This window comes from Panulirus ornatus, chromosome 35 (genome assembly GCF_036320965.1).
Source record: "Panulirus ornatus isolate Po-2019 chromosome 35, ASM3632096v1, whole genome shotgun sequence".
NCBI lineage: Eukaryota > Metazoa > Arthropoda > Malacostraca > Decapoda > Palinuridae > Panulirus > Panulirus ornatus.
In genome coordinates this window covers 12,102,367-12,118,713 of record NC_092258.1, presented here as the reverse complement: position 1 = coordinate 12,118,713, position 16,347 = coordinate 12,102,367, and the positions used below count along the sequence as shown (strand labels likewise).

The following is a 16,347-nucleotide window of genomic DNA, read 5'->3' as shown; positions in this document are numbered from 1 at the left end:
ATGATGATGACCATGATGATGATGATGACCATGATGATGATGATGACCATGATGATGATGATGACCATGATGATGATGATGATGACCATGATCATGATGATGATGATCATGATGATCATGACCATGATGATGATAATGATGACCATGATGATCATGATGACCATGACGATGATGACCATGATGATGATGATGATGATGACCATGATGATGATGATGACCATGATGATGATAATGATGACCATGATGATGATGACCATGATGATGATGATGATGACCATGATCATGATGATGATCATGATGATCATGACCATGATGATAATGATGACCATGATGATCATGATGACCATGACGATGATGACCATGATGATGATGATGATGATGACCATGATGATGATGATGACCATGATGATGATGATGATGACCATGATGATGATGACCATGATGATGATGATGACCATGATGATGATGATGATGACCATGATGATGATGATGACCATGATGATGATGATGATGACCATGATGATGATGATGACCATGATGATGATGACCATGGTGATGATGATGATGATGACCATGATGATGATGATGACCATGATGACGATGATGATGACCATGATGATGATGATGATGACCATGATGATGATGATGACCATGATGATGACCATGATCATGATGATGATGACCATGATGATGATGACCATGATGATGACGATGATGATGATGACCATGATGATGATGATGACCATCTGCAAGTTACTTGACGGCCGTGAGTTTGACCTTGTCATTCGAGAGTGAAGGGAGGGAAAGTGTCACGTCGAGAGGCCTTGAATGGGAGCTCGGTAGAGAGTCAGATACTAAACACTATCTATTTTCTTGGTAGATACGTAGTAGATGTGTGGGACAAGTCAAATGACATCAACAGCTGAGAACACAATGGTCTCCAGGGAACATTTCTTTTAATGGATATATGTGGAAGGCTAAAGCCCTAAATTCAAAAGAAGACAATTACATTACTACCACACTTTTATGATGTAGAACCCACAAGGTTCTCTGGTGTACGCTGGAGCTACTTTATGTTGTAGGACTTACGATGGTTCTGTGGTATAGTGTGGTGTAAATAATACATATTCATGATCCAAAACCTACGTGGTCTCTCGTACCTGGTGCAGCATATGTTGTAGCAGCTACAGTGATTCTAGCATATGATGTAGCATGAATAAGATTTATGATGTACAACTCACAAGGTCCTTAATGTATAATGTAGCGTAAATAATACGTGTTTATGACGTAGAGGTCTCTAGTATACATGTTTATGACGTAGAGGTCTCTAATATACGTTTCTATGACGTAGAGGTCTATAGTATACGTGTTCATGACATAGAGGTCTCTAGTATACGTGTTCATGACGTAGAGGTCTCTAGTATACGAATTTATGACGTAGAGGTCTCTAGTATACGAGTTCATGACGTAGAGGTCTCTAGTATACGTGTTCATGACGTAGAGGTCTCTAGTATACGTGTTCATGACGTAGAGGTCTCTAGTATACGTGTTCATGACGTAGAGGTCTCTAGTATACGTGTTCATCACGTAGAGGTCTATAGTATACGTGTTCATGACGTAGAGGTCTATAGTATATGTGTTTATGACGTAGAGGTTTCTAGTATACGTGTTTATGACGTAGATGTCTCTAGTATACGAATTTATGATGTAGAGGTCTCTAGTATACGAATTTATGACGTAGAGGTCTCTAGTATACGAATTTATGACGTAGAGGTCTCTAGTATACGTGTTCATCACGTAGAGGTCTCTAGTATACGTGTTCATCACGTAGAGGTCTATAGTATACGTGTTCATCACGTAGAGGTCTATAGTATACGTGTTTATGACGTAGAGGTCTATAGTATACGTGTTTATGACGTAGAACCTGTAGTATTATATGTAGCATCATTAGTACAAGTTCATAATGTAGAACTCGCAAGGATTCTAGTGTATGGCGTAGCATAAGTAATGAATGTTATTAACGTAGAGCCAACAAGGTCGCCTTATGTATGGTGTACCATAATCAATACATTGCATCTCTTAGTGTATGATGCAGTAGGAATATTACAAGTGTATGATGTAGTTACTTATAAAGCGCTTGTGTGATACACAAGGCGGCATTGTTAAGTAACCAACACTGACAAGTGTATGCCTGTAGAATTCGTTATACCTCTGTCGTATGATGTAGAAATTATAATACAAGTAGTTGATAATGTAGTATTCCTTAGACCTCAGGTAGTGAAATACAAGGAGGGTCCTTCAAGAGATACGTGGGTAGTATTTTTCCTCCCTTTTTCCTATGTACTGAGACGAAAAACATAGTATCATCAAGTCTTAGAGAAATGTATGTTATGTATCTTTATGTATCATATTAGGTATTATGTATCCTTACATGTAATGTTAATAATGTATTACGCTCGTCTCCCTCTTGTTTTGGACGAGCGTCATGCACTCTGTCGGTAGATGCGGTAACTTCTTGGGCAGTGGAGTCGTTCCATCTTGTTTCAATTGTGTGTCTTGTTTGTTTGTGGATTAGCGTACGTTTCACGTCTTCACCAGCGTCGTTGCTTCACCATTGCTACATGGCGCACTCAGGAGGGTCGAGGAGTGGTGTAGAAAGATTGACACAGTGACACAAGAAATTGCTAGCCACCCCAGTACACCATAATGCCATGATAACCATCTCCACTCCCCGCCGACCTGCATTACTTGTGTCATCCGCCTCCCCTAAGCGTCAGCCAACGCCTGTGGTCTGCTGTGACCTACCCAGGTGCCTCTCGCTGTGAGTGTAACAGCCCCAGGGTGGTATTGTGTTCATAACCCACCTCAGGACCCCGTATTGTCAACCCGATCCCCTGATACCAGTGAATCAGTCACCATAGCCAACGTTGCCGTGCCCGGCAATCCACGGAAGCAGTGGTAGTCGTCGGGTGAGTTCTAAGGAGAGAGGAGGCAGGTGCCGCCGGCGGTGCAGCGTTGGAGAGATATGTAGACATGATGAAGGCCAACAACAGTTCGCCTCTCAGCAGGCTGACTACGAGCGCCGAGAGTTGCAAGCACAACGCCTCTAGCAGCAACAGCCACTCAACAGCTCCTTCAGCAGCAACTACATTTTCAAGACGTGATGAATCAAGTGCACCGAAGCGCAAGTAAGGCGTCCACGTCACCTCCACTCAACCCCAAACCTCGCAGCGCCATCATGGAGGTCGCCCCTGGCCTCCAAATATTTCACCACGATGAGCGCGATACTGGGATACTGGCAGCTTACGCTAGCAGAGGAGGCGCAGCCGTTCACCACCTTCATCACGCCGTGGGGGACGTTACAAGTTTCTACGTGGTCCCATGGGATTCGTGTCCACATGGGACGAATTTTACAGACGTGGCGACATCGCACTTGAAGGTGTCAACAACTGTGCCAGGGTCGTGGACGGTGCGCTCGTGTGAGACTCGACTTGCACAGTCCGGGAGATCCTTCAGTGATGCTACAAGCTCGGCATAACAGTGAGCCGCCGCAAGTTTGTGTATGCCTGTCAGTCTGCCGTGGTTTGTGGGTCTGGCATCGCAGCAGAGACTGTGACTACCGAGTTAGATAAGGCGAGTTGCTATTGCGGATTTCCCGACCACCGTCAACATTACGAACGTCGGGTAACTTATGGGTCTAGTGAACCAGCCAACACACTTCACCCCGAGCAGAGCAGCAAACACCCTCCGCTTCCTTCCCAGCCGCAGCAATGATTTCGTGTGAACCCCCGACCACCATATATCATTCGAGAAAGTGAAACAAGCCCTGGCCTCGATTTCAGTTCTCGCCCACATCGATCCCGCCCTTCCTGCAGTTCTTCTGACTGACGCCTTACCCCTGAAAGGTGTGCGATACGCCCTTCTTCAGCGCCGCGGTGACAATTGTAGGCTCTCGTTTTCTTTGCGACGCGGAGACAAGATATGCCATTATAGCGTTAACTCGTGGCCGCTGTGTGGACCATGAACAAGTGCTGGCTGTACTTGCTAGATCTACCACACTTCAATCTACTCATCGATCACAAGCCGCTGGTGCCCATTTTGAACGACTACACACTGGACGCCGTGGAGAACCCACGTCCCCAGCGTCTAAAGGAGAAGACTTGATGTGGTAGTCTCGGTGGACTTCAGTTCTCCACAGCTCCGAACTTCGTGCATTTCCCAAGCGTTGGGTCTGGCATCGCGTGACTCACCACGTCTCATCACTGTATTACCTGCGAGCCAACGATCATGCAGAGGCCTGTGTGAAGCAGGTGAAGCACCTCGTTATCAAGACCACCAGTATTGACTGCCTAGAGGATGAAAACTTCGACCGATGACTGATGCAGGTACACAACGGTCCCGCCCAGGAGGCCGGTCACCCGCTGCATACACCCATGCCAGCACACGGCCGCTCCTTAACTCCCTAGTGGTAGGACGCCGGGGACGAGTGTGATGGACGACAGCTCACACTGCAGCAGAACGCGGAAGCAACGCCAGCTCCCTGCCTCCCAATTCGAAGCTTGGGGAGCCTATCCGCTTCCAAGATATCATGAAGCAGTGGGATATAACAGGGATAATCGTAGGTATCGGTCGCCACTGGGACTACCAAATCAAGTTCCACAACCCACTGTGGGGTATTTTGGAGAAACCGCAGTTTCCAGCGAGCCACTTCACACTCCCTTCACCACCACCATGCCCCGCGACCTAGCCAGTCAACACTATCGTCTCAAACCCGCCCCCTTCCTCAAACGCCAGTGGACGAGACATCATCCCCTGTGGGAGGCAAACATAAAGACCTTTCAGATATATCTACCGCAGACGTAAGCTAATGGAACGCCTGTTCAAACAGGTCTTCCCCCTCGGGAGGGAGATGGAGGATGTTTATATGTATCTATGCATCATATTTCGTATATCCCTATGAGTAATGTTGACTAATGTATTACGGACCTCTTTTTGAGCGAGCGTCATGCGCTCTGTCAGTAGAAAGGCAAGTTCTCTCGGAAAGTTGACACTGTTGTTCGTGTCCCACTTAATCTCGATTGTGTATCCTGTTTGTTTATCCGTAAACGTCTGTATTATGTCTTCACTTATTTTCTATTCTTAGATAAACACTTTCATCAGGATTATGGAAATACGAATTGTAAAAATATATTTATTAATTTCCCAGTAACATCATTTACTGTTAAGAAGAAATAACAATGGACAAACCAGAGTATTTTTTTTTTTTCACCTGCAGTTAATACTTAAGTTAACTGCACCTTCTGGATGCCCATTTTCTTTGATTATATATACATACAGAAAATGCCACTGTAAAGCTTTTGTCGTGAAGGGTGAACTTGCCTCCTATGTAACGTACGTGGTGGGAACTGCATAAAGTTGAGAAGTGTGCACTAATCAGTAGTGGCCTTACAAAGTTGTGGGCCCTGGTGCGAGATGAGTCTGAGGACCCCTTCGGGCCCTTCCCGATCCCAAACTGATTTTTTTCATTCTAGACAAATTCCTTTATCTGCTTGATAAATACTTGATCTAAATCATACATACGAAACGCACATCAATAGAACATATAAAATGGTTAGTAATCATTAAAAATATATCTAGACATTACTTTCCTCTTTTGAGATATAGGAAACAATATCACGTTTAGCAAAAGTAATTACATTCTAATTACATTATTAGTAAACACTTAAAAACATCTTTAATCATTATGAACGGAACTCGCGGTCCCCTGCACACCGAACACACTATACAGTCGTCACTAATACTAATGAGGTAATTACTTTGGAACCTTTCACAATGAACATGAAACAAATCACTTTTTTTTTTTTCTCTCCTGTAAAATATGCATGGGAGAGGTGACAGAACCATCAGTTCTGACATCATGTACGAAAATCCTCCTTCACGATCTCTTGACGATCAAGTTACCTTCAACTTATTTTTGTAATTCCCAACAAAGATAAGCTTGGTAACCAGACACTTGAGAAGAGGCAGCAGGCAGTACCAGAGGCAGAGCGGGACCGCTACGAGGAAGGCTATCACGTCCAACCCGAAGAACTGGCAGAAGTTGAGGTGTCTGGCTGAGAACTTGAGGTGTTGGGCGCCGCGGGTGGCGGCGACGTGCTCCACCAACCACACCGCGTGATGCAGCGGGTCTTGTGGCTGATCCCACAATATCTTCGACATCCGGCGCGCGTTGTTCCGGTAGCTGTGTTAGAGAGAAAGTATATGAATATATGCATATGAGGGAATGATATAAACAAGTCGCGAAACATGCGCTGACTTTGACTGTAGGACAAAACAGAGCACTTGGAATAATCACCAGTTTAGCAGCCATAACCAGTCAACACTTACGTATCGAAACACTATACTGCCATTTCAATCACACTTCAATATGCTCTGCACACAATTCTTCGTAGGTGAACTATATTCTCATCCTAACCTTTTCATAACCAACCAAGAGACCCCATGCAGAAAAACTTTCCTTTCTCACTTTAGTAACTTTTACTCTCGCACACACACACATCTCCCGCCCTCCACAGTAGACTACAATAATACTATGTATTCACACTGTCATGACTCAAAGACCGGACAGCCGCCCCGCGCTCCAAAGCAATCCTAGCCTTCACTCCACCAGACATAAACACTCGCTTGGAATTACACACCCGAGGCATTTATAAGTTGCACTTTCTCCGTCTGCGTTCTAGACACCATTCTTCTCCGAAACATTATTGACACCGTTTCACCATATAACTAGACCCCCTCATGCTAAAATGCAGCCGTCATATTGAAGACAGCGACTACTCACTCACTCCTGTGCCCACCCCACTAACATAATCTACCACACATGTCCCCGTCCACTGCACGTAGTCATAAACTTTGTGTATCTGTCAGCGAACGAAAAAGAGTACAGCAGCGCCAATGGGGACCTTCTGGAACTCAGAGGAGTCCAACTTATTCTGTTCTTACGTGGGGCGCAGCCTCAAAACTGCTGAATCCCCACAGAACCATGGCGTTGCGTTGCATAACTATTTATATGAGGGAAATGGGTCTTAATGTCACGTTGCAATACAAACTTAACGGACACCATACTTACCTGTGAAGCACAGGACGAAGACATAAGTGCGAATGCCGAGACATGATCAGTAATTAACCTTCGGGATGACGATTATAATGATCCTTTTCATTTCCTCAAGAGTCTCTCCACAGAAAAATGACGCTACAGTAACTAACCTCTCGACTGTGTAAGTTTTGCCTCTTGAACCTGAATCAGTTTACAAATTCAATAGATTGTCTAGACCGAAGATGATGTCGACACCCTAGTGACACTTGCACAGCCGGCAGTATCTCACCTTGTGTTGTTGAGGACGTGGACGATGGCCTGGTAGATCTCCTCCTCTGAGGCTTCCTTGTGGACGCCCCTGGCCACGCCCCGCTCCTGCAGCCTCACTAGGACGTCCTGCTGGTCGGCGAAGATGGGCATCCCCACCATAGGGACGCCGTGATACAATGCCTCCAGCACCCCGTGCATGCCACAGTGGGTGAAGAAAAGTACCGTCCTGTTGTGCCCTGCGACAAGAAGTTGAAATTATCTTACTGTCGGACCCTCAAACGAATCTACATCTCGTCGACTCTGCTTCACATACGTCTATCCACCTTCCTTATCTTCCTTGTCTCTGGTATGAAGTCAAAGGAGCTTAAAACTCACTGTGGGGACAACTCTGTCCATCTCTTCGGTTCTCTAGTTCTCCTCATGCATACTGTGTCAAACACACTTGTTTTTCACTTTATTGTCAGCACTACTGCCCAGCCAGACATTCGACCTGGTGTCTCTAAACAACTTTCCTCAATTGGTCAACACCACACACACTCTGGTGTCAGAGTCTTTGGTATGACGCATGAAACCTTCACATAAGGATCATCTTGCGATACACCCACGAATAATACGTTTAATATTAATGTTCATTATCTTTACTTTTACAGTACCTTATTAAACATATCCCTTGCAATAATGATCGATAATTAAATATGTGTCACGGTGATGTTTATCTCGTAAAGCAAAGTTCCTTCTTAACATACTGAAAGCATCGCTGCCTTCCTCACTCACCTCATACCTGTTTTCCTTTCCACACACCTCTTTCCTCCTCTTACTCCTGGCTCACTCTTCCTGCTCCTGCTGGCAACCTGATAGACCCACGCCTCAGCCAGCGACAGCAGAAACACAAGGGGAATGTCATAAACCGGAATTACGCTCCTAACAACATAACTGCTCCCCCAGTCCCACAATTACCTCGGGTTCTCATTGTCCAATTGTGGCTCCCAACAAAAATGTTGATTTCCTTAGTTGCCCGTTTTCTATGTCAGGTTCGGTTCCCCGTGAACGTCTCCCTGACACCAGTCATCAACACTGGAGTCTGTGTTGCTCCACACCCGGAACCTGACGAGAGAAAGTTTGCTCTCTCTCTCTCTCTCTCTCTCTCTCTCTCTCTCTCTCTCTCTCTCTCTCTCTCTCTCTCTCTCTCTCTCTCTCAGGCGCTACAAGGCCTGGTTTCTTGCCAGGGAAACACGTATAGTGAGAGGTGATCAACGGACAACTTTCGATGAGATTATCCCAATCAGTAGGGGCTTCCGCGTAGCGTCCACCGCTAGAGGAGCTACAGTTTAAGACATCAGAGTTACGTGTGTTGTCGCGTATCGTGAGTGCGAGAGAGTGAGTCGGCAGACGGAAACAAGGACATCAAAAATATAAACAGGTGAACACAAAGACAATGGCAGACAGAGGAAGAGAGTGGTGGCATTACCTGGATCTCCCACACACTTCCACTCCAGAACAAGACCCACTAAACTTACACCCATCTCTCCTCTCACCTGTCTCCCCCACTAAACTACACCCATCTCTCCTCTCACCTGTCTCCCCTACTAAACTACACCCATCTCTCCTCCCACCTGTCTCCCCCACTAAACTACACCCATCTCTCCTTCCACCTGTCTCCCCTACTAAACTACACCCATCTCTCCTTCCACCTGTCTCCCCCCACTAAACTACACCCATCTCTCCCCAACTGTCTCCCTTTACAGTAACCCCCCTTCCCTACCTCCCGCCCACTCCCTGCCATTCTTTGACACTCCCTTCCGTCCCTAAGACACCCCATCACATCTGGTCATTACCAGCCCCCTGGCCACTCCCCGCCATCTCTGGCCACTTCTCGCCATCCCTGGCCACTTTTCGCCACCTCTGGCCATTCCCCGCCATCCTCTGGCCACGCCCCGCCATCCTCTGGCCACGCCCCGCCATCCTCTGGCCACGCCCCGCCATCCTCTGGCCACATCCCGCCATCCTCTGGCCACGCCCCGCCATCCTCTGGCCACGTCCCGTCATCCTCTGGCCACTCCTTACCACCCCCAGGCCACTCCCCACCACCCGTGGCCAAATGCCCTTGCCACTCACCGAGAACATCCTGCTGGGGGATCCAGGAGACCACCTTGACGTTGGGCGGCGGCCTTGGGTACGTCCCCTCCAGCTTCATCAACACCTGAAAGAAGACTTAGCATCAACGCCAGCCATACTGTTGGCAACACTGATAATACTGACAATACTGAGCTATGGTGTTGTGTACCGCAAGTGGCAGACGACACTACACTGGCTATATAGCGACTATATAACAGGCTATATAACAACTACACTGGCTATATAGCGACTATATAACAGGCTATATAACAGACTATATAACAGGCTGCATAACGACTATATAACACGCTATATAACGACTATATAACAGGCTATATAACGACTATATAACAGGCTACATAACGACTATATAACAGGCTACATAACGACTATATAACAGGCTATATAACGACTATATAACAGGCTACATAACGACTATACAACAGGCTACATAACGACTATATAACAAGCTATATAACGACTATATAACAGGCTACATAACGACTATATAACAGGCTACATAACGACTATATAACAGGCTATATAACGACTATATAACAGGCTATATAACTATATAACAGGTTATATGACGACTGACCTCCATCGCGTAGGTGGAACTGTTTACCAGTCATCTGCAGCCTTAGTTATGTACCCTTAATGTCCCTGTCCTGACGTGTTATCTCTTCTGTGTGGTGTTCGCTGGTAAACCTACACTCACAAAGGCGACGGGTGCCGTGAGAGGTGGACTACGGTGTCATTCATCTATTTGTACTGCACGGAGAAGGAGTCTTAATAATCGTGGGTCCCCAATCTCTTGGACTGCGTGTAAGTGTTGTGTGGTGGTGGTGGTAGTGTACGTTGCTTGGTCCAGAACATGGATGGGAGAGAGACACCGCCTCTAACGAAGCAGAGGACACCATCCGTCAAAGTTAAAAGTTAAGAGGGAGAAAAGAAGTTCCTCTAATTCTCCACTAAACAGTGACACCCCAGCCACAAATCCTTCGAGAAAAATGGTCGAGGGAAAAATTGCAGTGAACTACAGACATGAGGATGACTACTGTAGAGGAATGCACTTAGAAATAAGCATAGTTTCAGTGTGAGGAGTTCATGTAGGTACCACATCAGGAGGAGTGGTCGGTTAGAATGGGACTTATCTCCAGGTCGTCACTGGGGCTGCCTTCAAGCACATGCTCGGTGAGAGATGCTCAGAAACTTATCTACAGCAGAAACTGTAGTGAACCCGAACGAGAGGAGAGTGACTTGAGGGCACATCATGGCTTGGTAGAGGAAGTCCAGCGTCCAGCTGATGGGAAAGGAGAGCAACCCATAGGTTTACGCAAGCTGGAAGAGAGCAAGGGAACCGGAACTCAATAAACGTCTTTGAGTTGTTCAGTGAAATAGACAAGGAACAGATAGATAAGATGATGGAACAAGATATTAAGCCAGAGACGTGTCAGAAGACCTGGAGACCCGCCCATGTAGTAACAAGAGTCGTGAGGGATCTGAGTGGGTACGTGACGATAGAGTGAATGTGGAGAATGTAAGAACGTTGAAGACCCTGTAATGACAGTGGGGCCCCACTGGTGTAAGACGTCCTCCATGTAATGCACGTAATCACACACACACACACACACACACACACACACACACACACTTACCCTTTGTGGAAGTCTACCAAACGCCCTCATGAAGTTGTTTATGACGTCGCTTGGCACGACGTGGGAGTTGAAGATGAAGCCCATGGTGAAGAGGATGGTGCCGGCTGGACCCGAGCCTCCCATCCACTCCTCCAGATCCTGGTGGCGATAACAACACATAACATGGGAGTGAACCGAGACCATCAGGTGATCCCTGACCTGTGAAAATGATGGCCCTCAAAACCCACAGCTAAACCCAAGTGGAAGTGACGCGACCTTCTCAGTCCTCAAGAGACAGAGAGGTTCTCCCAGTCCTCAGGAGACTGACAGGTTCTCCCAGTCCTCAGGAGACTGACAGGTCCTCCCAGTCCTCAGGAAACTGACAGGTCCTCCCAGTCCTCCTATCATCCCCAGTGCCGATGGGAAGTGGAGTTCTTGCCAGTCCTCAAAGAAAATGATGCAAGCTCTTCAGTCAAGGGATGCGACATGTTTCCCACTACCCAGGCAATGTAATGTGATCTCCCGTATCCTCTGGCTTAAGACGTGTTTACAGTCCATCAGGAATGTGACGTATTCTCTCAGGTCGTCGAATGAATATCCCTCAGAGTCCTGTGAGAAAAGGGCCACCTTCTCACTAGTCGTTTTGAGAGACGTGTTGCATTCCTCTCAACCTTTAAGGAGCGCGACGTATAAGCTGATGAACCTCCAACCTGTTAGAAGGTCGAACTCGAGCGAATCAATAAAACGCAGTCTTCGGTGTGGATAAGGACGAGGCTGACTGGAGACTGAAGGCGTGCTGGATGGAAACTGAACGTGAAGTTCGAGGTTTAAATGAGTGAGTGCAGGTGAGTGAGGCAGTGACTCTAGCTCCAGCCGCTTGATCGATGGCTTGAGAAGGTAAGCCAGGTATATACACTTGGGTCAAAGATGATTTAGGCCACCCGTACGTAATATACATACCAACATCCTAGCTCGGCTGGCCATCACACTATGAACAGAGGAGCATTTATCCCTAAACTGACCTTGACTTTAAATTTGGATTTTTATGATCTCGAGAAAAAATTGATCTGATAAATTTTGATCAATGTTCCCTGGCAAAAAAAAAAAAAAAAAATGAAATTTTAACTCCATGTTTTTGTCTGTGGCCTCAAGTCGTTGGGGACCATAGTGCTTTTTACCCTAAACACTGGCACTGTTTCCTTTCACTCCTAACTAAAGAGCTACGTGAGAAACTTACTTTGACACTAGTTCTTAAGACTTAGTTTCCTGCGTTAGTGAGGTACCGCCAGGAACAGACGAAGAAAGGCCACATCCGCTCACATGCACTCTAGCTGTCATGTGTAATGCACAACATGGCCCCACAGATCTTTTTCATGGTTTAACCCGGACGTTTCTCATGTTCAGGTTCGGTCCATCGACAGCACATCGACTCCTGTATACCACATCGTCCCAATTCATTCTAATCCGTGCGCGCCTTTCACCCTCCTGCATTTTAAGACCCCCGATGGCTAAAAAAGATTTTCACTCCGTCCTTCCATCTTTAATTGGTCTCCCCATTCTCCTTGATCCCTCCACTTATGACACATATCCTCTCTGTTGAGATCTCCTCGCTCATTCTCTCCATTGGCCAAACCATTTCAACACACCCTCTTCAGCACTCTCAGCCACACTATTTTTATTACCACACATCTCTCTTACCCCTTACATTACTTATTCGATGAAACCACCTCACGACATATATTGTCCTAAAATATTTCATTTTCAACACATCCACCCTCCTCCACAGAGTCTTATCTATAGCCCATGTTTCGCATCTATATAATGCTATTGAGACTACTATACCATCAAACATATCCATTTTTGCCTTCCCAGATAACGATGCCTCTTTCTACACATTCTTCATCACTCCCAGAACCGTCGCCCCTTCACCCATCCTACATCTCACTTCCGCATCCATGGTTCCATTCGCTGACATATCCACTCCAAGTATCTAACACACTTCACTTCCTCCAGGTTTTCTCCATTCAAACTCACACCTCAGCTAACCTGTCCCTCTTCCCTGATAAACCTAATAACCTTGCTCTTATTCACATTTACTCTCAACTTCCTCCTTTAACATACTCTTCCAAACTCAGTCACCAACTTCTGTAGTTTCTCACTCGAATCTGCCATCAATGCTGTATCATTGGTGAACAACAACTGACCCACTTCCCAGGCCCTCTCTTCCCTTATAGACTGCATACTCGCCCCTATCTCCAAGAATCTCGCATTTACCTGCCTCAACACCCCATTAAATACACAAATCAAACAGCTATGGTGACTTCACACACCCCTGCCGCAGACCAACCTTCCCATGGAACCATTCACCTTCCTCTCTTCCTACTCGTACACATGCCTTACTACTTCTAGCAGCTTTCCTCCCAAACTGTATATTCTTAATACCTTCCACAAGTCATCTCTATCAATCCTACCATATGCTTTCTCTAAATTCATATAGGCCAAATATAAATCCATCTGCTTCTTTTAGTATTTCTCACACACATACTTCAATATAAACACCTGATCCTAACATTCCCTACCACTTCTGAAGCCACACTGCTCCTACCCATTCTGATGCTCCGTACGTCCCTCACCCCTCTCAATCAATGCCCTCCCATACAAAATATCAGGTATATTCAACAAAGTTATACCTCTGTAGTCTGAAGAAACCTTCATCTCCCTTTGTCTTTATACAGTGGCACTATACATGCATTCTGAGTCCTCAAGCACCTCACCATGATCCATACATATACTGAAAATCTCAACAAACACCAAGCAACAACACAGTCACCTCCTCTCTTTATAACATCAACTGCAATACCATCATTTCAGCCGCCTTGCCACATTTCATCTTCCTTAAGGCCTTCACCACCTCTTATCTCTTTACCAAAGCACGCTCCATGTCTCTCACTTCGCAAACCAACCATAAACCAAAGACCCTACATCTACACTCTACTCCCTGAGCAGATATATAGTTTTCTGTGCAGCTTCGCCTCCGGCAGAGTCTGGCAATCGTTTCTGCTAGCATTCGCGGATTGTTATGTTATATACACAGATGACAGACAAATCCACTAACCTGGTTAACACCACTGGAGAATGTCAGGTAATAAAAACATCATAAATACATAAACAATAAATCAAAAGGACTCTTAAACATGTTCATGGAGGTTTTTACAAAAACTGAAATAATACTGTAAATATGTCCATGCGAAACATAAAATGCAAAAATCTTACGTGCTTACATTTCTGTTCATTAATTCAGTAATCTATCCACTAGATTCTTCGATACAGTGAGAGTGGGTGTGTGGGTCAGGGGCGGTGTGGCGTACCTGCGGCAGTGGGCGGGGTGGGTGGACCTGGAGGCCGCCCACATTGATGAAGGAAGGAGGCAAGAGCCGAGGGTAGTCCAGCGCAGGGTGGGAGTTGATCAACATGCCGGACATGTCGGCCAGCAGGGTGGACGGCGGTGGACACGACGGGAGGTACCGGCGGATCTGGTACCCTGTCACCGCCAGCTGGACCTGCAGCAGACGTGGGTAAAGGTGTGATACTCGATCTCCGGGAGGAGTAGGAGGAAGAGGAGGAGGAAGTAGAGGTGGAGGAGAAGGGGAGCTGATAGAGAAAGCTTGGTAATGTGAGAGGGTCCAAGGTACACAGAAGGGCTGCCCGGCGTCAACTGTGAGATCAACAGGAGAGCTTCACAGATGGGCTACTGGGACTCACCTTCCCACTTGTTACAAAAAGATGTTTTAGAAACTTAATTGATAATTTCCTATATTTTTTCTTGTGGGAGAATATTTCCTGAATATTCACCTATATAGGTGAGGATATTCATTTTTTATCAAGGTTTCACTAAATCTTGCTAAATTTACCTGTTGTTAGCACTATAAAGAAAAACAAATCAAGCGTGACCCCATCCATCCCCAGGGAGCATGTCCCCATCCCTATCCATGGAGCGTGATCCCACCCATCCCCAGGGAGCATGTCCCCATCCCAACCCACGGAGCGTGACCCCATCCATCCCCAGGGAGTATGTCCCCATCCCAACCCACGGAGCGTGACCCCAACCATCCCCAGGGAGTATGTCCCCATCCCAACCCACGGAGCGTGACCCCAACCATCCCCAGGGAGTATGTCCCCATCCCAACCCACGGAGCGTGACCCCAACCATCCCCAGGGAGTATGTCCCCATCCCAACCCACGGAGCGTGACCCCAACCATCCCCAGGGAGTATGTCCCCATCCCAACCCACGGAGCGTGACCCCAACCATCCCCAGGGAGTATGTCCCCATCCCAACCCACGGAGCGTGACCCCAACCATCCCCAGGGAGTATGTCCCCATCCCAACCCACGGAGCGTGACCCCATCCCTCCCCAGGGAGTATGTCCCCATCCCAACCCACGGAGCGTGACCCCATCCATCCCCAGGGAGTATGTCCCCATTCCTATCCATGGAGCGTGACCCCACCCATCCCCAGGGAGCATGTCCCCATCCATACCCACGGAGCGTGACCCCATTCCTACCCATGGAGCGTGACCCCATCCATACCCACTGAACATATCCCCATCCTCACCAACGAGAGAGTATGCTCCCAACCATACCCACTGAGCATAACACCCCTACCCACGGAGCTTTACCCCACGCCCCAGCTCGGGTTGAGCCCAAGCTGCTGGGTGGGGGTCATTAGTCGAGCAAACTGTTGCAGGCCACAGACCACAGGCCCACGTCGCCAGCTGAGCCTGCCAGGTATATGGTACAGATTGTAAACACTTCACTTCTAACATTTCTCCACCACTGTATAGTGTTTCTGATGGCCACAGGCCATAGTCTTGGTCTACGGGGGTTTCAAGGCAATTACTTTTTTGTGTGTGCTTGTAAACACTTCACTTCTAACATTTCTCCACCACTGTATAGTGTTTCTGATGGCCAAAGGCCATAATCTTAGGCTACGGGTGTTTCAAGGCAATTACTTTTTTGTGTGTGCTTATCGCACCTTTTAATTTTGGGGGTAATATCTTACAGTCTTCCATGCCTGTCGTACCAATAAGGAATTATCTTCGAGTGTTGGCTGGGGAACATGCCTTCTGGGACTTTGCAGTTGGCGAACATGATATACCTCCTCTGTGACTCATTAACACTGAGTGAGGTACATGTCTTCATAACACATGATGCCTCCATATGGCCTGTGGC

The 16,347-nt window shown here is 46.8% G+C and overlaps 1 protein-coding gene across 1 annotated transcript in view; it reads right to left on the bottom strand.

The window, feature by feature from the left end:
- Positions 1 to 5,177: 5,177 nt before the first annotated feature.
- Positions 5,178 to 16,347, bottom strand: part of LOC139760160 (UDP-glucuronosyltransferase 2A3-like) — a 29,079-nt gene continuing 17,909 nt past the window's right edge. Inside the window, exons 6-10 of the mRNA XM_071683068.1 lie at positions 14,487 to 14,678; positions 11,140 to 11,277; positions 9,482 to 9,566; positions 7,386 to 7,602; positions 5,178 to 6,241 (exon numbers count right to left, since the gene is read on the bottom strand). Of these exons, the coding sequence (XP_071539169.1) occupies positions 5,953 to 6,241; positions 7,386 to 7,602; positions 9,482 to 9,566; positions 11,140 to 11,277; positions 14,487 to 14,678 (921 nt within the window). The 3' untranslated portion in view covers positions 5,178 to 5,952. The remainder of the gene's footprint in view (positions 6,242 to 7,385; positions 7,603 to 9,481; positions 9,567 to 11,139; positions 11,278 to 14,486; positions 14,679 to 16,347) is intronic.